The sequence below is a fragment of the Amphibalanus amphitrite genome, unplaced genomic scaffold (assembly GCF_019059575.1).
Source record: "Amphibalanus amphitrite isolate SeventyFive unplaced genomic scaffold, NRLGWU_Aamphi_draft 001757F_arrow, whole genome shotgun sequence".
Lineage (NCBI taxonomy): Eukaryota > Metazoa > Arthropoda > Thecostraca > Balanomorpha > Balanidae > Amphibalanus > Amphibalanus amphitrite.
Genome location: NW_024883250.1, coordinates 33,483 through 58,673, shown reverse-complemented (window position 1 = coordinate 58,673; position 25,191 = coordinate 33,483). Strand labels below are relative to the sequence as shown.

The following is a 25,191-nucleotide window of genomic DNA, read 5'->3' as shown; positions in this document are numbered from 1 at the left end:
TTTGAGTTAGAGGTGGGTGGTAGCATATGCCCCCCCCCCCCCACTAGGGCGAAGTTGACTGAGATCGCCACTGGGGCGCGGGTTAAGGGGGTTCCTAATTAGGCACCTCACCCTACGGACGAGGGTTAAATAGGTGCAGTGCATGACGCTGAGCCATGCAGCGTTAACTCCGACTCCGGAGTCGGAGTCGGTAAGATTTTGGCGACTCCGACTCCGGGCAGAACTGTCGACTCTGACCGACTCCAACTCCGACTCCGACTCCGCAGCCCTGTTTCGACCCAATAAAAGGTTTTAGTTTAGCGGGAAGAGCTGTCACGCTTACAGTTTTGAAGATAACGAAAGATATTTAAGATAAAAAAGATGTAAAATAAACAGCGCTACAAAACTGCTAACTCTAATTTCTAAACAAAAATTGATTTTAACCATCAAAACTATAGAAGTATAACTAGGGCGTATTTTAACATGTTAACTAGGTCGGCAATGGCTGACCCAGTCACGGAGAATGCCGACCCATTGACAGCCGTTTGCCGACCCAGTTGCCACCCCTTCTAGGATGCAGCCAGGGACGTAGCCAAGGGGGGGCGGAGGGGGCGCCCGCCCCTCCCTTGGGGTTTTCAGGAGGCCCCCCGAAAGGATTCAGGCCAACGTGGGCCGAAGGCCCACGTTGGCCTGAATCCTTTCGGCCTGAATCCAACGTGGGCCGAAGGCCCACGTTGGCCAAAATCACGTCGGAGGCGAACGAAATTCACGCGGGAATCTAAAAAATGACGTCAGAACAATCAGGGCCCTCTGACCAGCCTGACAAGTGACAGCTAGGGCCCTTCTCATCTCCTGTGAATAACCACTAGTGTCTGTGTCTGACCGCTAGGGCCCCTCTGACTCCTCAGTAGACAGGAGGCCCTCTGTGGGTAGGAGGCCCTCTGTAGAGAGGAGGCCCCCTTAGAGAGGAGACCCCCTGTAGAGAGGAGGCCCTCTGCAAAAAGGAGGCCCTCTGTAAAAAAGAGGCCCTCTGTAAAAAGGAGGCCCTCTGTAAAAAAGGAGGCCCTCTGTAGAGAGCAGGCCCTCTGTAAAGAAGAAACCGTCTGAAATCAGAAGGCCCTTTGAAGAGAGGAGGCCCTCTGTAGAGAGGAGATCGTCTGAAGAGAGGAGGCCCTCTGTAGAGGAGGATTCCCTCAGTAGAAAGGAGGTCCTCTGTGGGAAGGAGGCCCTCTGTAGAGTGAAGGCCCTCTGAAGAGAGGAGGCCCTTTGCAGAGATGAGGTCCTCTGTATAGAGGAGGTCCTGTGTAGAGACGAGACTCTGAAGAGAGGAGGCCCTACATAGATAGGAAGCCCTCTGTAGAGAGGAGGTCCCTGTAGAGACTAGAGAGGAGGCCCTCTGTAGAGAGGATACCCTCTGTAAAGGAGGCCCTCTGGAGAGAGAGAGAGAGAGAGAGAGAGAGAGAGAGAGAGAGAGAGAGAGAGAGAGAGAGAGAGAGAGAGACACACCCTCAGCAGAGAGGAGGCCCTCTGTAGATAAGAGGCAATCTGTAGAGAGGAAGCCCTCTGTAGATAAGAGGCCCTCTGTGGGCAGGAGGCCCCCGGTAGTCAAAGACAGCGTCGTATATTAAGTACATAGAGTGGAGGCCCACTGTGAGCAAATTACCTTCTGGCTTCTGGTCCCTGCTACTCTCTATAGAGAGTTATCAGTTCTCACTATAGTGAAAACTGAGAACTCAGGAAACTGTACAGAATAGACTCCCAACCGCGTCGCCGCCCACTGTAGGAAGGGACAGGGGAGGAGGTCCTCTGTAAACAGAAGGCCTATTCTATGTAGACAAATTATTTGTATAAATGCGCTCAGAGAAATCATGCCGCGTGCCGTCAGCGGTTTTCCCGTCAACGGTTTTACCTGCAGTGGCCGCAAAAACTGCCAAAATGGCCGATATTTTCGGAAACCAGTTTTCGGCGATAACTTTCGTCTCAAAATTTGCACGAACTTCCCTTTACCAGCATCGTGTTCCTCTCGTCCAGACGTGTGGAATGAACTATGAATTGACCTTGAAAGGTCAACTTGAAAATTTGGCCTCAGGTCAAGGTCATGACCTGACCGATAAGGGCTAAGATCCATATCAGTCCATCCGTATCGTCGAGCCAAACACAGCTAAGGTGTATTCATCGCTCTAGCATACCTCTATCAAAAGTTATTCGCGAAAAACAGTCAGATACCATTCGTGACCTGAGATGACCTCAGGGTTATAGAAAGGGTCACGGGTGCCATTTTCATGTTCAATGTGTCAAAGATACTAGTAATTCAGTGTTTTAGAGTGTTTATAATGACTTCCGTCTAAAAAGGCGACTTTCAATTTAAGGTCGCAAAATTGACCTGACCTTATGTCATCGATATCAAAATTCCAAGACATACATTTTTTGCATTTTGTCGCTCTTGTGCATTTGCATCTCTGAAAGTTTCAAAGCGTTTGGTCACTCCGTGTACCTTTGGCAGACATTAAAACTTTTTATGTAGTGAGGTCATTTGACCTGACCTGGTGACCTGACCTTAAGTGACCAGGGTCTGAAATTTTCACAACATGTGTAGAAATGATGTAGAATAAAGTGTGCCGCGTCGCCGTTTTTTAGATATTCACGGAAAACTGCAGGGGGGTGTTTAACACCCCCCGGCAGGGCGCGGGTTAATGCATGAACACAGCAGCCCATTTCTGTAATATATACCTGTGGCTGTGTTGGTATTTTTACGATGGATGCAATTACCCAAACCATTTAATAGACCGTGGTGATATTCCCATAGCCATGCTTCGCACAACTCATAATAATTTATTTGACCGGGAACTTAATATACCTATACCTATCCATCGATTGTTTGTTTCATCTACGGCGTAAATGAAGCAAACCACCTGGACCTAGGAAAATTTACTAACGAAACCATGTGTTACTTACAGCAAGTAAACGTGGCATAATTCACACAGAAAGAATTGATAACCGTATAGTTTCAATCTTGCAGACGTCAGTAAGGTCAGAATCGTGACAAGCCTATTGGAAAATATAGGTAATGAACTGTGTCCTGCTTCGAGAAAACGAGTCAAAACCACCCAATTCTTTCTGAATTACGTCAGATTATCTGATCTGTAAGCACCCAGGTGGCATTTACTGACAGGAGCACCGGGAAGGATCATCTGAGGTGAGGTGAGGTCATCAACAGTTTTTAGCCAATAAATCGCGACATGATGGGGCTAAATAGTTGTTAGTGTACCAAACCGTTCGCCTGGTCATGACGCGTCGATTGGTACCCAGCGTGACTTTCCTAGGTTAGATTTTGAAGTTGACCTATCTATGTAGGTCGTTATAAACCATGTTATTTGTTATGACCTCTGGCGACCTCAATATTGACCTGACCCAAAAAAAAGTTGTTTACAAAAGTTGTAAGTCGTTCAACGAACTATCAAACGCCCTTGCCGTTTGTCGCTACGATTCGTGCTTTTCGAGTTCTGACGGGGGCCAGAAAAGGCCCCCGCCCGATTCAGAGTCTTTCAGAGCCCGCCCGGAATACGGTTAAGCGCTTGAACGATATATGATAATACACCAAGTGTTACTCTGACCGTCATCCAGTATCCTCCCATTCCTCGCAGATCCTCCCCCTCCTGCTGCGGTCCGGCCGCCGCCGGCGCCCGAGTTTTTTTTTTGCCCGTTATCATGCCACTCGGAGACTTGTGATATGCGTATGTTTCTTACCGCTGCAGCCTGCAGCGGTAAGAATAAAGAAACATACCAGTGCGCTTGCCATATGAAAGCTGAACAAAAGTAAATGCATTATGTTGTATATGTAATTGTGTAGGCATGAGACCCTCTGTAGAAAGGAGGCCCCTTTAGGGAGGAGGCCCCCTGTAGAAAGGAGGCCCCCGGGATTCCTCCGCCCCTCCCTTGGCCAAATCCTAGCTACGTGCCTGGATGCAGCACGCACATGCAGGCTACTGTTAACGCCAGACTCCTTGAGACCCTAATTTTTCGCGATTATTCTTTAATGCGTGGAAGAATTTCAACCAAACTCAGGACATGGCCGCTTCAAGACCTGCCGAAACTTTTACAATTTAGATATTTTGTCGCTATTTCTTTATTTCAGGCACTTCTCATTGACTCGTGATGTTATATTTCGAGCAAGATTTTCAGCCGGTGTGTAGGGGCTATCACCAGTCAGTTTGTGATACGTTATGACGTCACAGCTAAGCCCCGCCTCTGTGGTCTTGGCCAGGGGCTTAACTTTTTTTTTGTTGGGGGGCACTGCTGTTAGGGGCGCCTTTTTAAGAGCATTAGGGCGCCTCCCCGTGTCTTTCTACGAATTAGTCCTAATTCAGTTTACGGCAACATTTTTACGTTTACCAAACACATTGTATTTTGTGCCGTTGTCTTTTGGCACGTTGTGTTGCAGCATTTTGCTTCCGCAGTGGCGCGCCGAAGGTGCGGAAATTTTTTGAAACCAAGCACATTTTGAAAGCAATTTGGGGGTCAGCAACCGCGGGCGAGTTGTGGAATTACCATAGTAGTCATAGGCGGCGGAACAGGGAGGGCACCGGGGCACCGTGCCCCTCTTTGATTTAGGCATTTTAACATTAGCCCTATGGCGTTGCATGGAAAGAATGGGACCAAAAGTCGGCAGTCCCCCCCCCCCCTTAACCCGCGCCGGGCCGGGGGGGGTGTTTGAACACCCCCTTGCGGTATTTCGCAGATATCTCAAAAACGGCGGCGCACACCTGTTCGTGCATCTTTTCCGCACATGTTATGAAAATTACAGACTCAGGTCGCCTTAGGTCAGGTCACCAGGTCACGCCAAGTGACCTCACCTCACAAAAAAAATGCTGGTCATAGCTACACCGACTGAACGATTGCCTTGAAACTTTCAGCGATTGATTAGAGCAACATTATCTATAAGATGTATATCTCGGAATTTTGATATCAGTGACCTAAAGTCAGGTCAATTTTGCGGCCTCTCCATTATAAGTCAATGGGAGCAAATTGAAAAGCGTCTGTTTTGCACGAACGCTATTCTAGACACTCTCAAACATCGAGATGTAGGTAAAATTGGCACACTGAACCGGAAAATGGCAACTGTGAACCCTCGTTATGTCCCCGAGGTCATCTCAGGTCACGAACAGAATCTGACAGTTTTTTCGCTAATAACTTCTGATAGAGGCGTGCTAGAGCGCTGAAAACGCCTTAGATGTGTTCGACTCGACGTTGCGGATCGACTGATATGCAACATGACCTTTTCCGGTCAGGTCATGACATTGCCCTGAGGTCAAATTTTCAAGTTGACCTTCAAGGTCAAATTATAGTTCATTCGACGCGTCTCGACGAGAGGAACACGATGCTGGCAAAAGTAATGTCATGGCTCTTTTTGGTCAAAAGTTATTGCCGAAAAGCGTTTTTAATAAAAACGGCTATTTTTGGAGTTTTTGCCCTCTGGAGGCTAAACTGTTGACCTGAGGTAAAATCTGAGAACACCTCTCAGAAAGGTCTGTAAAAGGGCTATCGAATGCGCTCTTCTGCGGCGCTGTAGCTCTATCGGTTCCCGAGATAACCGTTGGCAGTTTCCAAAATGTTGAAATAATCAACATTTTACCTTTGGTGACCTCTGGTGACCTGACCTTTGACCTGACCCAAAACATGACCGAAGTGTTTTCGTCTTTATTTTGGACGTTCTTTCGATTACCGCTTACCACGTGTCGCTACCTGGCCCAGGAGCCGAGTTAGAAGGGAGGGTGTTCAGACACCCCCCTGCCCGGCGCGGAATCTCGGAGCACCGGCCCGGCGCGGGTTAATTGAAGGTGTTCCGCCGCTACTGATAGTAGTGACGCCCTATTACACTCTAACGAACATGGTAGTCCGTAGTGCTTCTAAAAAGGATGAACAGATGGAATGAAATGACCCGAAAAATGAGAAAGCAGCCGATTAAAAAAAAAACGAGATAAAAAACGATTATGCAGGACGTAAACGCGACAAGGTGCACGTTTATGAAACGTTGATAGCTCATATTTCATGTTTCCCATGATTTCCTGTAGATATGAACTATGACAAACGGTTGGTGAATGGTGACGAAAGTGTAGCGGGGTTTCGCCGTTGCGGGGCTAACCGGGCATTCGCTTCTCAGCAGGTGGGCTGGCTCGAGTGGGGGTGTTAAAATCGGCCTAGTCGGTGCGCTTCTACTCGTAAAAGCCCTTCTCGGTTCAGCCCCTCGCGAACTCGTCCCGACTCTGTCTTTACATTCTCCGGGGCGATCAATCATCGGAAACACATAGGCCAGGGTTAGGGAATGGGAGATAATGATAAATGATAATCAATTACCCTCGATCATATTGGTATAGAAAATCAACTCTATTTAACAAAAAGTCCCACTCTCAAACAACAGCGCCCTTCCTAGCTGAGGGCTATCTCCCACCGGATATACACAACAATCATACTTCCACTCGTGCATCCCTTCTCACTTCTGTCATACGTCCAGTTATACCTCATAATTATCAGAGTTAGCCGTCTCCGATCCCTCCCTCTTTGCCTAACTTCCCCGGTGGTGCTAAGGCGTGCGCAAGTCGTTATTGAGTCATTGGCCTTAAATTTCATTAACCGTTATCCCTTCATAACCACAATGCTCCGTACATCAGACAAACGCTTCATAATGCTCACGCTACACGAATAGATTATACGAACCACCTCAGATTTCGGCACTCCGCCCTTGAATTTCGCGACTTATAGCGGGTCCAAGACCATGCCGAACTACCTACACACAAATAATAAACACACACGCACGCAGGTTGTTGAGCGAACAATGGACTTACAGCATGGGCCGGTAAACCTTTGCAACAACGTATGCAGCCCTTGTCTTACTGCCACTCACGTGTGGACCTACCTTCTGCTGCCAGTGGTCAGTCAGCATCTCTAACACACTCCAGCCCACGGTTCCGGAGCTAGAGCTCGCAGGGCACTCAGTAGCCCGGGCTTTCCGCGGCGGACGTATCTAAAATTTGAAAGCCGGGTTGGGTAACTAAAGTCCGTCCGTGATACTAATGACCGCATCCCGCACCAGCCATAGTTCAGGGTTTCCGGGCCAACCCGGCGACCTAAAAAGGGTTAGCTCTCGTCGGCTAACTACAAAGACGACACGCGTCTTCCACGCACGCAGGTCCACTCGGGGACATCCTGCACTCAACACACATCGTCGACTACCAGCACATAGGTGTCCAAAGCCCTATCTATCCGTGGCTGGTAGTTAAGCTGTCGTCACAGACCTATTCGAAAGGACCAGAGCATGGCCGGAGCTACTCGACTGACTGCGGGTGGCCAGCACCGTCTGACTGCGATCACCCGACTCGAATGCTCGGTATCTAATGTTCACCCCCGTCTTGCGGCATTATACGTTCCTTCGCGGGGCATTACTCTTCCGGCGGCATACGATTCCCTCGCTAAGACGCCCGGGGTCCTAACCACCTCCGAAACTATCTATGTCGCTCTTCAAATGACGTCCCGCGCCGACCACTTGAGGGACCGATAGCGGGCCTACCTATCTTTTTGAAACCGGGCTGGGTAACTAAGGTCCATCCGTGATACTGATGACCGCATCTCGCTCCAGTCATAGTTCAGGGCTTCCGGGCCAGCCCGGCAGCCTAAAATCTGCCCAGCCTCCGAGGCTGTTAATCCGAGACGGAACACCGTCATCTCGCGGCGGTCCACCCGCCGATACACATCCCAGGCGACGGCCCACGTGACCTTAATTATCACCCAGGCCTACCCTGGGCCGGAACAATCGGGCCACTGGTCCCGTGTCCCGCTAGCCAGAGGTTAGACAGACTACAGCCCGTCGTCCCCTCCGAGCCAGGACACGAGGCTGACCGGGTAACATTTCTTGAAACCCTCCTCGGCGGTCTGTGCCCGACTCGCCTTCATCCTCACGTTTAATTTCGCGACTTATTGCACGCATCCAGGGCTTACTCAATCGAGGCCTCATATCTAGTGGGGTCTGTCCGAATTTAGCGTCATTCGGGAAACCCGATTTATCTATTTGTACAGTCTTCCTCCCTTTCACTCGCGTCTCATCTCCCTCCTAACCCATGGCCGCGCCGGTGGATTCTCCACGCACAGGGGCGTGACGTGCACCATCTATCTCCCCGGTTCCATCCATTGCAGTGTCCATGTAGAATACAATTACATATATTTGGTGTGCAACAGGGTCTAAGCGTGTTGCTTGTATGCGGGGCGTTGGTAAATTGATTAGTGGAGTGCCAGGAAATCCGCTGGCAAGGGCACTTGGGAGTCAACCGGAGAAGCTCCAGTATCGGTTGGGCTAGGGAGGTCCTGTATGTGTTGTGTATAATCGCTATCATTTGGACCGTGGGATAATTTAGGGAGGATGGAGTGCCAGGAAATCCACTGGCAAGGGCACTTAGGAGTCAACCGGAGAAGCTCCAGTATCGGTTAGGCTAGGGAGGTCCTGTATGTGTTGTGTGTAATCGCTATTGTTTGGACCGTGGGATAATTTGGGGAGGATGGAGTGCCAGGAAATCCAATGGCAAGGGCACTTAGGAGTCAACCGGAGAAGCTCCAGTATCGGTTAGGCTAGGGAGGTCCTGTGTGTATTGTGTGTAATCGCTATTGTTTGGACCGTGGGATAATTTGGGGAGGATGGAGTGCCAGGAAATCCACTGGCAAGGGCACTTAGGAGTCAACCGGAGAAGCTCCAGTATCGGCTAGGCTAGGGAGGTCCTGTGTGTGTTGTGTATAATCGCTATTGTTGGACCGTGGGATAATTTGGGGGAGGATGGAGTGCCAGGAAATCCACTGGCAAGGGCACTTAGGAGTCAACCGGAGGAGCTCCAGTATCGGTCAGGCTAGGGAGGTCCTGTGTGTATTGTGTGGAATCGCTATTGTTTGGACCGTGGGATAATTTGGGGAGGATGGAGTGCCAGGAAATCGACTGGCAAGGGCACTTAGGAGTCAACCGGAGAAGCTCCAGTATCGGTTTGGCTAGGGAGGTCCTGTGGGTGTTGTGTGTAATCGCTATTGTTGGACCGTGGGATGATTTGGGGAGGATGGAGTGCCAGGAAATCCACTGGCAAGGGCACTTAGGAGTCAACCGGAGAAGCTCCAGTATCGGTTAGGCTAGGGAGGTCCTGCATGTGTTGTGTATAATCGCTTTGTGCACTGTGTAAAATCAACAGATCAAGAGAACTGATCGTTGTAAATTACTCTGGCCAGACACCTTGGAAACGACCTCTTTCCTGACTGTGGGTTAGCATATGGCCTTTTATGCTTCATCCTCCGATCCCTGCCCCTTCAGCACTACTCACACTCGTATTTCAATATTTACAAGTCCCATTTATTTACATACTCCGACGCAACACCTTGAATTCCCTTGCACGTCAAATTTAAAGGAAAGATTCTGGGCCCAGGCCGCCCATCAACTGAGCCCCACAAGCCGCGCGGTGCGGTACACAGTCGCCCGTCCCTTTCCCGACTCCCCACGGTGCATAATCCCCTCCCTCCGTCCGCCTTAATCACCATGGGACGCCGGACGAGAGTCCACGCCGGCACGCGTCTTACGACAACAGACACTCGTACATTTTAAATAGCTGACAGAATCGAATTGTTCAATTAAACTACCTAAAAATGAATGGCCCGAAATATTGCGGGACGGCACAAAAAAAGAAGAGGAATATAATGTGGCTCACATAGCAGTAACGAGGGGGAAGTGATTATTCCAAGGATTTGGGGATTAGGTGCACGCCCGTGATCACCGTGACCTTACTTGAGATGGAGTCGCTGACATGATGGCCGTGTCCGTCCAGCGCCCGGCCCGGCGGCCAGAGCCGCCGCCGGCGCCGTGGTGTCCAGCCGTGGAGGTCTCGTGGGCTGTCCGCGATGCCAGACGAGAGACGTGAACCGAGAGAGTGCCAGCCCAGAATCCGTCGTCCGAGAGAGAGCCAGAGCCTTCCAGTTCCGTTTCATCAACTTATACTTTTGATGACGTCATACTTCAGAGGGCCGGGCAGCATCTCCTTGTCCAATCTTCGTCCTCCATTCTCAGAAAGTGCGTTTGGCTCCGCCTTCAAACGTTCGTGATTTGCTGAAGTTCGGCACCCCCGGCCATGGCAGTCACACCCTTTCACGCAGCGGTCGGGTGGAATTCGCCGCCGGCGATCACGGCGTCTGGGGCGCCAGGTGGCGGGGCTGGCCCTCCGCTCCCCTTGTTTTTGAAGCCAGCTCCGGCCAGATGTCCTATATTTTGTCGTTGGCGACCGAGTTCTATTTCATCCTGTTTTCGTACAAACCGGGTCGGTCCCCGCTCCCCTTTCTTGTTTTGGTTCAAATCAGGGCCGGTCTGCACTCCCCTCTCCTTGTTCTTCTCTTCTGGCGGGGTGCCGAGCGTGGGACATTGTCTTGTTTTCCAAAGGTTAAACTGATAAATGGTTCGAGACGGGCCGAATGGCGCGTTTCGGTATGCTATTTGTCGACTTCAAATCCGGGTTCTCATGAAGCGGGGTGGTCATCTATAGGGGACCCTGTTTGTCAAAGCCGGCTGCGGCGTTTCTGTGGGCGCCGGCTGGGACGGAGATCGGGTATCACAGCCGATTTAGCCGGCTGACCGTGTCTGTGTGGCGCTCGCAGATGGCTATGTTTCAGCTTGTGACACAGCTTGCAATTCCGCATGAAAGATGAAAAAATGTAGCGCATCTGCGTTACAAAAGGTCTAAATGTGCACGGGGTGTAAGATGACGTTATTGGTCGGTGCCTTCCCCAATCTTAAATCGCGTGGGTGCCGGGTGTGGTACGTGGCACGCACGCTGAGAAAACGCGCATTTCCCCATTATTTTAACACGCGCAGTGGAAGGGTTGCGAGTACTACGCCCAGTGGAAGGGGGGCGGATGTCGCCCCCCTAAGATCTCAGCTCCCACTGGAGCTAGAAAGACGAAATTTGGAGGGTAGGTGGGGCCCATGGAGAACTCTGTTGTGTGTGAATTTCATGACCCCAGGTCAATATCTTCAAGGTCAAATGAGGTCAAATGTGGTCAAATCTGCCATATTAGCGACTTTTTTGCGTTTACACGCCGATAACTCAAAAAGTTACCGGCCGATTTTCTTTTTTCTTTCACTATACGAAAGAAAACACATTTGTGAGTATGTAAGGTGAATTTCTAGATAATCCAACAATAAATATGGCAGTTAGAAGCCTGCTAAGGGTAAGATGTCGCCGGCTGAAGCGGGATCGGCCGACGCGGGAAACGCGGCAATCACAATTTTGTGTTTACACACTCATAACTCGAATTGTTACCGGCCGATTTTCAAAATTCTTTGACCATATGATTGCCTGTACATTTCTCAGTCTTCTCACCGAATTTGACGCGAATCTAATATAATCAGCGGTAAGGAGCGCGATGTAAAGACGGAACCGTCCCGCCCCGGCACAGTCTACAATTCAGGCGGCGCGTAACGGTTAGCGCCGGCAGCCGCGCCGCCGCACTATGGTTGGAAACGGCCTCACGGATGGCCGTGGGCAATTTCGGAATATTTGTATATTTGGGGTGTCATTCTGTTGGAAATTGATGAAATGTTTTGAATTGGGCAGAAAAAATTATTTAGTTGCGCATTTAGTCTCCATTATTGTACGTGGAATCGGGAGTTTCTGACAGTGACTTTTTTGGTGCGCCGTCAAAGGTTTAAACAACCGCGCTGGTGATAGCATGTGGAGTACCTCCATGACGTTGTAAAACTGGATTATTATATATCAAAATAATCCTTGTTATGTTGGCTATCGAGTGGAGTGACTCTTTTTCCCATGCGTGTTCAAAATCAGGAACGGCATTGCATTCTGTTTGCAGTGTCACCACAGCAATATTTGCAAAATTGCGTTTATGTTTCATTGGACATACAAAAAGTTCTCCATCGACCTCCATTGAGCTTTTTGGCAGAATAAATCGCTGTTCAATTCTGCGTAAGGGGAACGTAAAAGCAGACTGCGCACTTGTGCGCAAAATCGTCCGTGAAGCGTCATCTCCCGAGGCGTACCTACCCGTCGCTTCGTTAGCACCAGGTCGGCTCGTCAGTCTTGCAATCGCTTATCCTTATAAATGATGGTAAGAAGCAGGGTTGCGGAGTCGTGGTGGCGCCAAATCCGACTCCGACTACGACTCCGACTCCTGACTCGTTGCCATGACTCCGGCCGACTCTGTCTCCGACTCCGGACCCCTGCCAGTGTTTCGGAGTCGCGATGGAGCTGTTCCGATTCGGACCGACTCCGACTTCCACTGCGGGCTCCTGACCGACCCCGACTCCGACTCCGACTCCTGGCTCGTTGCCACGACTCTGGGCGACTCTGACTCCGACTCCGACTCCGACTCCGACTCTGACTTCGACTCCGCACCCCTCGTAAGAAGTAACTGCTCGCCCCTGCACCTGGAGTATGAATATCGTGCAAACGTGTATGGATATCCTGGAGTATGGATATGGATATCCACTGACAGAACAGACATACAGACATGCTGTAAACTCCATTACACTGCCAATACCATGGCAAATCAAATGGCTATCTATGGTTTTTGATCATCGTTCTACAGTTTCCAAAATCTTGAACTGAATGTTGGCAATTTCTCGTGACTACTTCACGACCATGACGCATGCATTTCTGAAATTGATCTTTTTTCAACCAGCCACGTACTCGTATGATAAAATGAATGTCACCATCGTGTTCTACGCCCAAAAGTACCCATAAAACATGTGTCATGCATGGGCTGCGGATAGGTACCAGTTTTAATTTTCGGGGTTATGTGCTTACCTGATTGACCTGACTTTGACCCTGGCCAGTGGCCTATGCTTGACTGACCCCTACATTGATCTGACACTCTTTTAGCACTTATATGAAGGGTTGTGACAGTTGTGACAGTTGTGACAGATTGTTTAGGACCAACTGATGACTGAATTTATTTAGGACCAACTGATGACGATATAATCGAAACGCGAAACGCGAGGCACCGATTGCGAGGTTCTAAAGTCCATGCTACTGAAAGCCCGATTTCAAGTGTTTGACCTGACCTTGACCCGACCTGTGACCTCGAAATTCAGCTTTAAAGTATTCATGTGAATCGTCTCGTCGCGTTCTTCTTTCGTTTGCCGCGCCTCGTGCGTTTCGCTGCGCCTATTTGTTCGCGAGTTATCGGCTGGGGGCGTTGAACGCCCCCCCCCCGGCAAACGGCGGATGGGGAAATACCCCAGCAACTGCCGGGTTAATCTGACGCATGTTTTGTCATTTGATCGTCATTTTATTTCTTACTTTTTTGCCTAATCTAAAAAAAAAATCATAAATACTCTTTCTCCAAATTTGTGACCCTTTATGACCAATAGTAAGACACTGTGCGTCACTACGTTGATATTTCTCGCCCTAAAGCATAACAACAATATCCATTCAGTAATAGCAGTATTCAAAACATGTTCAAAATGCCTCACGATATCGATAACATAACGAAAGACATAGGCGACTTATGACATACTTGCAATGATGACGTCACACACGCGTGACGTGACGTGACCTCGTCATTTCTGAGTTACTGTATGATGCACGAAAGACACTGGTATACCTATGCAAAGTTTCATCGCAGTCGGTCTACGCATTAACAAGTTATGGGCAAAACATTTTTTCGCGTTGACCCCCGGCCATCCGTGAGGCCGTTTCCAACCATAGTGCGCCGCGGCGGCAGGATGTTTGACTTTACACCGCTATTACTAGAAAAGTTGTGAACCGATTTTCTTATTTCTTGCACGAGAAGATCCGCAATTCAATTCTGGACAGGTAGCCGAAATTTCACATTAATATTATGTTTGCGGCGCGAGTTATTGGCGAAAAACAGGAGGGGTGGGCGAAATCCGCCCCCCCTTCCACTGCGCGTGTTAACAGAGGAGATTTTCTGTGAGAAATAAATGACCAAATTCTGAAAAGGAGGCGGCGGAGGGTGCTTCCCCGGGTCATTATTTACCGACCGGGTATCCCATCGGAGCAGAACAAAACCGGAGGTTTCAGAATTGGACGGGCTATAGAATCATGCTGAGACTTTGATGAGTAGGTGGAGCACCATGCGCCGTTCTAAAACACAGAAATGTCACTATGCACTTCCGAGAGGGGTGTGCCAAATCTTGCTCGAGAGTTCCCTCTGGGAGGGACCAATGGTACGTCCGTCAGGATGCGCCGTTCTGGGAACAGCAATGACAAGGTATTGGAGAGTGGGCATTTCAACTGCCTCATGGGGCACGTTAATTAACTGTTGAGGCGCCACCCTGACGGGCGCGGGGCACCGCGCCTAACATAAGAAACGACATCTATATTACTATTTGAGGAGGGCGTAGTTTCTGTCTATTACGAAGGCCGCGACATGGTGCTACGTAGCGCGGGTTACAGATCACACCGTTGCACCTACCGCGCTGAAATTTGCGCAAGTTATAGAACAAGGATGGACAACGTGCCTTTGATGGGTCTCAGCTCGATCGGGTCGATAGCGAGCGCGTGGCGCGTGCCCAAAAAGTGCAAATTCGCGTCATAGACTTTACATGTATAAATCGGCTGGCAAAAACGGGCGAAAATGGCTAAATTTGCCCGACACGGGTCCGGTCCCGGTGCAATATCTCGGTAGCCGTGCGCCCGATCGGCACGGGGAAAACAGCATCGTGTAGAGAATCGAACGGGCTATCGAATGGTGTGCGGTGCAGGGGTTGGCACGCGCCACGTGCACCGGGGAGGACACTTTCTTTTGAAAAATGGACGTTTTGGACGGATTTTGGAATTTATATTAATTTCAGGTGATCGTCAGACGGAATGAGTTGAAACAGCGCCTATTAGCAATAAAAATGTACCGTCTCTCATGGAAAAATTGTGAAAAGCTAATTGATCAAAAACAATGTGGAAAAAATCGCTGAATTAAATGGTATTTGTCCAAAATGTGCCACTAAATAATTACACGGATTTTGCTGCTTAACCTGATACGTTTGACAATTGAAAATGCTATCATTGGAAAGAGGATTCAATTCTCTCCAAGATCCAATCATCACGTTTGCATGAGAAGCAACAGTATTCTTAAAAATATAAATATTTCAAACCTCTGCAAAACGATTTTTAGTGAAAATTATCTACGCCTTTAATTTGTCATAAAACTACGCGCCTAAATTATAAAGCACATTTGACAGATTCTGAAGTGGAAAGCATGCTTATCAGACACGGGCACCTCGATGTGGTGGATATTTTTTCCACAAACCAAAACGTTTAGCTGTCAAAAAGCAATCGACCGAAATGGATAGATAACCCAACCGACACAAGAACAACCGAACACCCGCCGATCGAAAATATCCCTTTTCGCGTTGCGGAGCACGCGGGTCACCCTAGTCTATATTACTATTTGAGGTGACGTAGTTTCTGTCTGTAACCGAGGTCGCGACATGGTGCTACGTAGCGCGGGTTACAGATCACACCGTTGCACCTACCGCGCTGAAATTTGCGCAATTCATAGAACAAGGATGGACAACGTGCCTTTGATGGGTCTCAGCTCGATCGGATCGATAGCGAGCGCGTGGCGCGTGCCCAAAAAGTGCAAATTCGCGTCATAGACTTTACATGTATTAATCGGCTGGCAAAAACGGGCGAAAACAGCCAAATTTGCCCGACACGGGTCCGGTCCCGGTGCAATATCTCGGTAACCGTGGGCCCGACCGGTACGGGGAAAACAGCATCGTGTAGAGAATCCAACGGGCTATCGAATGGTGTGCGGTGCAGGGGTTGGCACGCGCCATGTGCACCCGTGAGGGCGCTTTTGTTTGAAAAATTGACGTTTCGGACGGATTTTGGATTTTATTTTATTTTTACGTGACCGTCAGACTGAGAGAGTTAAAACAATGCCTATTGGCAAGAGAAATGTACCGCCTCTCATGGAAAAATTGTGAAAAGCTGATCGATCAAAAACAAGGTGGAAAAAATCGCTTAATTAAATGGTATTTTCCAAAATGTGCCACTAAATAATTACACGGATTTTGCTGCTTAGCCTGATACGTTTGACAATTGAAAATGCTATCATTGGAAAGAGCATTCAATTCTCTCCAAGATCCAATCATCACGTTTGCATGACAAGCAACAGTATTCTTAAAAATATAAATGTTTCAAACCTCTGCAAAACGATTTTTAGTGAAAATTATCTACGCCTTTAATTTGTCATAAAACTACGCGCCTAAATTATAAAGCACATTTGACAGATTCTGAAGTGGAAAGCATGCTTATCAGACACGGGCACCTCGATGCGGTGGATATTTTTTCCACAAACCAAAACGTTTAGCCGTCAAAAAGCAATCGACCGAAATGGAAGATAACCCAACCGACACAAGAACAACCGAACACCCGCCGATCGAAAATATCCCCTTTCGCGTTGCGGAGCACGCGGGTCACCCTAGTTAGACACTAGTGTAGTTAAAGATGTTAGTATAGGTCATGGAGACTAGGCAAAGGGGTTACCTAATATCTATTATAGTCGAGATTGGCTCGAGAGGCGCTTTTATTGACCGATGAGGCTCTCCAACTAGCTAAGTGTGCCGTTTTACCGCAAAGATAATAACACATTTCCCGGAGGGACGATTTCAAAGACTGTAGCTGGGCGCATTAATAAATAGTGGGGCGCCACTCAGCGCCAAGGGCGGCGGCGCCGCTCTTCACCACATATGTAAATGTCATTACGCACTGAAGAAGGGCGTCAAAAGAGCCTCGAGGGGCGCTGTTCTAGCACCGAAATAGGGGCGCCGTTCTAGCTGCAGCGATGGCATTAGGTATTGACCGCATTGACCAGAGGAGCGGTTCATGTGGCTAAAGGCGCGCCGATAAACTGGTGGGGCGCCAGTCTAGGGCTGATAATCCCGGGACTTTTTGGCAATCCCGGGATTTTAGAAATGCAATCCCGGGATATCCCGGGATCCCGGGATTGAGCAGTTTTTATTTTAACCTGTCTACAAAGCAGAATTTTCTTGCAATATCGTATGTACATGGCGCATCCTTACCATCATAAACACAATACCAGGCATACACCTTCACCCCGAACAAATATAAGAGCATGAATGACATTGATCATTGTATTTCTTGTTTATATTTCGAGTCAGGATACAGTAGACGTGCCTACGGATTGTGGTCGTCTGACCAGCAGCATGTCCTGGTCACATTCACTTGTTACGGTAGTAGCACTTGAGGAAGCAAAGTGCATCAACGACTTCGTCGCCGAGACTCGACCGCACTTTTGTGACGATATTCCCGACAGTGGAAAACACTCGTTCCGATTCAACGCTCGTAGGAACTATGCCCTTCAGCCAGTTGTAGGACAGCGCTACCATGCCTGTCCTTCCTGAGATAGGTAAATTTTCCAATTCTTTCCTTATGGCCTTCGTCATCATCAGAGAAGATTGCGAAAAGTTAATCCCAGACGGGCATGAACTGGTGCCTTGCTCTGGAGCTCTAACCTCATCTAGAGCTTGTTGAAGCATCGACTGAAGAGACGGCGCTGCTTCAGGATCATCAGCGTCCATCACTTCTGTATCTACACCTACTTCGGTATCATGCATCTGTTCTCCCAATCTTTCCATCATGTGGACAACTAAGTCCTGTGCTTCCTTGCGAGAGGCACTAGGAAAAATATCTTTCCAGTCTCTGTCTGCCGACATTTTGTTATGGAGCGATTGTAGGACTTTAGCCGCACGTGACCGTCTCTGTCGGATGCGCTGTTTCAACGCATCAGACAGTTTACATGCAATCGCGCAGTCCTCCTTGTCAAGCGCGCTTAACATAAACTTTAGAGCAGCTTCAGCCTCCAATAGTCCACTTTCTCTCCTGCATAGCGCTTCTGCTCCGAGTTTCATGATTCTCAGGCAGCGAATGAGCGCAGGTATGGCGGCGTATTCATAATCATCGATCATTTTCATACGTTTGTCTCCTATGTCAATGAGTGCTTTGTGGACAGCTGCTTTGAGGTTATCCAATCGTTCTAGCATGTCATACAAACTATTCCATCGGGTTTTACAGTCTAGCACTAGCATCAGTTCCTGCCCACGCTCCTCTCTAACGTATTTCTGAAGGACTTCATTTCGTACGGGCGATTTTCTAAACCAGCGGACAATGTTTCTAATGCTTTTAACGACTGGAGAGAGCGAACTATGTAGTTCGTGGTGACCAGTAGCACCAGTAGTGTTTTCTTCCACGTTGTCGTCCTCATCCTCGTCATCACCGTCGGATTCATCTGACGAGTTCACCTGCAAGGCGACAATATCCTTACCTTATTAATCTATATAAGATGTACTATTGAGCGCAGAATCCGCGCTCATACCGGGACCGAAGCGGGACAGGTCTGGTGTATCAGAGAGTGTACCGATAGTGTGCTGCGGAACAGTATCCCATCCAGGCGGCTGCTGTCTGGTGAACTTGGGTCAGCCGCCGCACGGAAGGCAACCGCCCCGGCCTCCCTCCCCGAGTGGGGGAGGGAGGCCGGAGAAGGGGAGCGATTCATGCAGTGGCAGCCCGCGCGGAGTTAGTGCGTCAGTGTCTACTGTGTATATTGGGATTATTTCTCCAGCAAAGTTTTGGGTTTGCTTGGAGTCCACTGATCACGGTGGCTGTTTGCAGGGAGCGGGCCCGGGCGGTGTCAGCAGATAGCTGTTCCCCTACACAGGCAGGCCACAGACATGGTGAAACGGTGTATTACTGTAATATGGCCGACCAGCCGGGGAAAGACCCCTTTCTGTAGGAATGCGATTAAAGAGGCTTCTGTGTTTTAACCCTATTAGTGGCAGGCTCCTGGCTACCCCCTATTAGTGGCAGGGGGGGCTGTTTACGACCCCCCCCCCTGATATCTCGAGGTCTAACTGGCCGATTTTCAAAATTCAAACGGCATTCGATTTCGCTCAACGTGATCTACATTTCTAAAAAATAAAAATTAAAAAATGTCAAAAGTGGGGGGGGGGGGTAGAGGGGGTAAAAACGGGCAAATGGGGTTGGGAACTCGATTTTTTAAGAATGTATAGAAATGATCAAACTATTTTCGCAGAATTTATGGTGCATACAATTTCCTTATAAAATCATTATGCTGAGAGAAATGGGGGAAGACAGATAGAAAACAGATTTTTTAAAGTTCTTGAAAAAGACGCTCTTGATGCTGTTACGTCACATGTCACCTTCTGCGGTTGACAAATAATGGCGCATCTGGCGCACCACCGATTACATGTTATTTCTATGTGTGAAAGAGGTTGTTTGTTTCACTCTGCCATTTGCGCTGTTTTTAGCTTTAAATTATGATAAAGCATTCACGAATGAAAGGTTCAGTGTCAAAAATTGATGCGTCTGCCGTGTACTGTTCCCATTTAACATTGAGCGCGTGGTAAACATTTTGTGAACCTCGAATTTTCAAATGAAAAACATGATGAATCGGAAGATGCTGAAGGGCAAAGGCCTTTCCAATACGCATTTGGCCTAATTTACAAATAAATTTTTAACATTTCTCTAATCTTATTAAAAATTTCTTTGTTCTTTTTCATAAAAATAACTTAAGACGTTGAGAACCGAGGTAATTCCTATCTACCGTGCCTTAACCCGCGCACCGACGGGGGTCTGCGCCAACTTAGTACCGACGGGGGGGGGGCGGATGACCGCCCCCCCCTGAGATCTCGAGAACGAAGCAAGATAGCGACAAGCGGTAAACGGCATCGGATACGCACGGCCAAGATCTACAATTTTTACTAAGGTCATTTTCAGGTCAGGTCAAAGATGACGTCACAGGGGTCGAAAAAGTCAAAATGGCGGCGCTAGATATGGAGAGAGTTTTCCTCGAATAACTTTCGAATTAGTCAAGATAGGAACAAACTAAGGGCATCATCGTGATCCTCTCGTCAATCCGCATCGAATGATATATATGTTGACCTCGAAAGGTCAAGGTCAAAGGTTGACCTCAGGTCACGTGACCTCGAGGTCATCATGTATATCATTCGATGCGTCTTGACGAGCTGAACACAATGAGACGATCCACGCGTCTGTATCTTGTTCCTGTACGGAGTTATTGGCCAAAAACCTTTGGTGACCTTTGATGACGTCACATGACCTCACAGCTGCCCAACAGCAAAACAGACCTCAAGGTAGTGAAGGTTGATCGTATATGAAGTCATGTATGGTATATGGGGCCATTCCGACCCGTTTTAGTGGTAAAAACAGGGAGTTGATTTTTCCCCCATTGACTTATAATGGGGAGGTCGCGAAATTGACCTGACCTTAGGTCACCGATATCAAAATTCCGAGATACACAAATTGTAGCTACTAATGACCTAATAATATCCTGCGACTTTCAAAGGCCTCCGACATCTACTGTAGCTCTGGCACGGTGACAAAGTTGCAAAAAAGTGACTTGAGGTTGGGTCATTCAAAGTGACCTGGTGACCTGACCTTAAATGTTAGGAGGTTCAAACTTGCACACCATGTGTAAAATTGATGAGGTTATAGTCATACCAAATTTCGCGGCGCTACGCGCCGCGGTTTTCCCGCTATTCGCGAAAAACCTCAGGGGGGGGCGGATATCCGCCCCCCCCCGTCGGTGCGCGGGTTAACTTACCAGCAACAGCAATCTCTCTACGCCCTACGGTGGCAAGGGAGACTGTGAAAGAAGCGTAAGATGGATTCTAAACAATTCTTTTGTGATATACTGAAGGGCAAAGTGCAGAGAAAAGCGTGCAAGTCCTGTTTTGTGCCAGGCTGTTGCAGTAGCACTTATGAAACTCCGAAAACGATCTTCGTTCATGTCCCGAACAACATTACCCTGAGGAGATGATCGTCTGCAATAGCAGGAAGAGCTGATGCAAGTACTTTGATATCCACTATCAAGTCGGTGATATTGTTGTAATGATCACTGTGAGGTGAGATATTTTGTGCAAGGGCTGAGTGTAATGCCCAGGAGATGACCTCCATTCGCCCCCTGACCGGTCAGGGTTATAAAATTTGAGTGGATGGCGGTCCGTTTGGGGTTCAGATGTCAATTGTATTTTGTGTTTCAAACAATACATGTTATGCTGGCAGCGAATGTGTGTAACGTCGGTTTTCGAAACAGAAGTTAGAGCTGTAACGGCAGAGTGCTTGCTGGTCTCATCGTAAGTATTGTAAGTGTTGTAAGCAAAACATTGTCAATATTGTAAGTATTGTGAGCATTGATGTATGGTAGATATCACCTCACATGATCTCAGCTCAGATAACCCTCTCCGGTGTCCTTGTCAGTAAACGGCACCTGAGTCATTACAGATAAGATAATTTGTCATAATTCTTAAAGAATTGGGTGGTTTTGACTCGTTTACTCGAGGTGCAGGTCGCATTTCAATATTTTCTCATAGGCTTGCAATGTAAAGGTCACGACTCTGACCTAACCTCAGATCACAGATAAAAAATTCTGAGATATACAAACGACACATACTGCAGGTACTGTTTTGAAGACTTGATGAGAGGAAATAACTTCGTGAAAAACTCAAAGCTCTGACGTGATTGCAAACTTTTCTGAGGTGGGGTCAACAAACCCGCTCTGGTTACCTGACCTGACCTGACCCGGCATTTTTTTTTGCTGAGATGTGCGCAATGAGCATTTAGGAAAAGTCACCAAATATGAGCTGAATGTCTCGCGGCGTTTGACAATTGTACAAGAAAATCCTGAAAGGCCTCCCCGTCCGAAATAGGATTAATGTGTATATGAAGAGTTGCAGATGCCAAACATACCCAGATCTAAGACTGCAGTTCCCAGCGCCGCTGCAACGTTTTTAAAACAAACATACATAGGACATACAAACATGTTTAGGTATTTGCATATGTTTTGGATAATAGCAACTCATGGCGCCATCACCCGCGATAACCGTTAGGATTTGAGATATATTTTTATTTAGGCCATTAGTTTGGCTGTAATGTTTATTAATATTAGTTGGGCGGAGTTTGGTAGTTTTTTATTTAACTTGTGGTATGTTATGCTGATTGCGGGCTGTTCAAACCTTTCAAATGTAAGGACCTTATTGAACTCAACCCTACCCCTACACTACCCTACATACGACTGGACGCTTTCCAAGCCCACAAGCATCACGACGCCGAGATGGAATGTAGCCGGGAAATCACCCTCGCCATCTGCTCTAGAGCTAATCGTGTGGGGCGGCGTGTGGGGCGCCGCTTAGCCTATGGGGGTGCACTTCTAGTGGATGGGGGACGGGGGTGCACCTGCACCCCTTTCATATGGAAAGTTACTTCCCTGATTACAGCTCCCCGTATTGCACCTAATCAGGGAACGGCCAGCAAACGAAGGAACTATTTCTGGATGACAGGCGAATAACCGCTCACGCAAGGAGCGGAGCTCCGCCCTGTCCAAAGTGGCCAACAAAGCAGAGACAGAGGCAGCATCACATCTTCCATCAAAGAACTTGTTTCTGGCTTGGAAGATGAGCTCCATCTTTGCATCCGAGTCGGTGCTGTCAGGAATCAGCTGGTCTAATGGAGTGAGAGTAGTGAGACGACTAGCTATCGTATCACAGCTGCTTGGTCCTCGTAGCATTTGCACCGATTCTTCTCGATCGGACACTGAATTCTGTCCCTTCTGCGTATTGCTTGAGGCATTGCTATGTAGCTAAGTCTTTGGCACAGTTTCATTATCCATGCTTTGCAAACAGTGTCATAACAACACAGTTAATTAATAACCAAGCTTCTTTGCAAGTTCCAATACAGTTGAATCGCACGCGATTTGAGTGCAAAAATCAAGAAAGGGGCCAACTTGTTCCCGTAAAATATTTTGAATATTGACCTAAAATATGAGTAATTTCCAGATAAAATAACAGCGAAATCAGTTTTCGCTTGCCAATAAAACTCAGATATTGAAGCTCCATTATTAAAGGAACATTTTAGTATATGTCATTCTTGATAAAACTTCTTAGCCACGCAATACCAGCACAAATTAAAGAGACACTGAAAACACGACCAATCACTCCGATTTACCATAGGAAAATACATAGAAAATGTATGTCTCAACTGCGCCAAATATACAGACAGTTAAATACCTACATGTGACGTCATGATTAGCCCGACCAATCAGAAGCAAGTTGTTTTCAGCCACAAATAATTAATTTCTGAGCTAACTAGGCATTTTTTTTAACAAAGTGATTTTAAATTAAATCATTAAAAGTTCTGAGCTTTTTTATTTTACCAAAACATACAGAGCATGCAGATAGGTCCCAACCCTATTGCAGATGCATTTTAGACTGTTTATCACGGCCAGGTTTCTGAACCAATCTTAACGCAACTTTTGCCGATCGATAGAGAATGAACCAGGAATTCACATGGATCCTAAAAATATGCATTTTCAAAAATCATAGGCGGATACAGATAATTGAGATTGGGGGTACACAAAAAGTATAGTACATAAGGTTTTTGTTGGTACTGTTTCTAAAAAGGGTGGCAATGGTCTTGTTGTGTTACAATTTTCTTATGAGAAAACGACTACAATTGTATTGGTCATGCATAGGCGGTGTCAGGGCACCTATGTTGGGAGGTAAAACATAACCCCCCTTTTTGGACGCCTGGATCCGCCTATTATAGCAAAAACGTGTCAAAAGAGGATGCACAATAACTTTGTATATGTTATCACATGATACCTTTCATTCAATGTTCGTAAAACTGGTGTATACAGTTATAATACATCAGCATCGCATGATCTTCGCCCCAAATGACTCGCTTCACGAATAGGACCCCCCAATTCCCAGTGCTCTGGAGCCGCCCCTGGTAAAGGTATGAACTTGAAATTTTCAGGGAATGTGCCCAATTTAGTTTTAGGAAAAGTCAGAAAATTTCAGCATCGTAGCTTCAGCGGTTTCGGAGATATTCCCGAAAAACCTGAGGGGTGGATAAAAACAACCCCCCTGCCACTAATAGGGTTAAGGTGTGCCGTTACGTAGTTTCGGATCGTCCTTAAATTTCTCGCCCTCTTTGCTCTCACCGCAACGTTTTATAGAAAAACTCCTGATGTTTTTGGCCTTGCTCCTTGCTCTTAACCTTGCTCTTCCAGACCATGAGGCATGAGCACACTTTTTATTAACTTTAAATGGAAGTTTGCCATGTTTCTCAAAAATGCACGGGTAAAACCTGGTGTTAGCCGGTTTTTCCGCCAACCTGCGACTCTGGGCGCCCTCGGAGCCGGTCCCGTGGATCCCCTGGTCACGTGATGGCGCGACCCCAGCCGAACGGTCTCGCCTGGTCACACGGACCGCTCAGCCAATCAGAAGCCAGGGCCAAGGCCGCCCGGCCGGCGTGGGACTGGGCGGCGCGCGCGCGGGCCACTTGGTCGGCGAACGGCGACACTCAATGCACTCTGCCAGCTAAGCTAAGAAACAGCTAAGAAACATGACCTTGCCATGTTTCTCAAAAATGTTCATCTCACCTTTAAAAAAAAAAATTAGTTCCTATCAAATAAGTATCGGAAGCACAAATCTCACCGGAAGTCTGAGCCGAACTATAAGCGAAAATGCCACAACTTCCCTATGGCCACCGCCATTCTGTCTGAACTAGACTTTTTGTTTCTCCAAACTACATGTATATGGTAACATAACATGTATGTGGTAACATAACGTATGTTACATATATATGGTATATGGTAACATATACCATATACACATATACCTACATATATATATATATATATATATATATATATATATATATATATATATATATATATATATATATATATATATATACCATATACATATACCTACATGTATATGGTAACATAACGTCAATGTGACATAACAATTCACATTTATTGGGCATGCGTCACGAATGCGTGCACCTCGGTATTACCGTTATGAAAGTTGCCCGAATCGGCGCTTAAGAACTTTGCAATTTGAAAATTTAACCCTCGCCCGTGGACGGCATTTCGCCATCCTTTCCAGTGGAGGGTGGGTGGGGGGGGGGGGGGTTACGACCCCTTCTGCCGTTTCGAAACGCGTCGTCGTAGAGCTTAGCGGAAAAACACCGTATTGCTCTCGACGAGAGCTCGCGATTGCGCATATTACTTTTGACCATAGGTAAATATTTGACCTAGGTTTGGCAGGTTAAAGATCAAAGTTCGGGAAAATCGGCATTTTTAACTTTGCGCGCC

The 25,191-nt window shown here is 47.6% G+C and overlaps 1 protein-coding gene across 1 annotated transcript in view; it reads right to left on the bottom strand.

The window, feature by feature from the left end:
* Positions 1-25,191, bottom strand: part of LOC122375011 — a 69,872-nt gene that overhangs the window by 29,815 nt on the left and 14,866 nt on the right. The window contains exon 2 of the mRNA XM_043354146.1: positions 18,107-18,292. Within this exon, the coding sequence (XP_043210081.1) occupies positions 18,107-18,292 (186 nt within the window). The remainder of the gene's footprint in view (positions 1-18,106; positions 18,293-25,191) is intronic.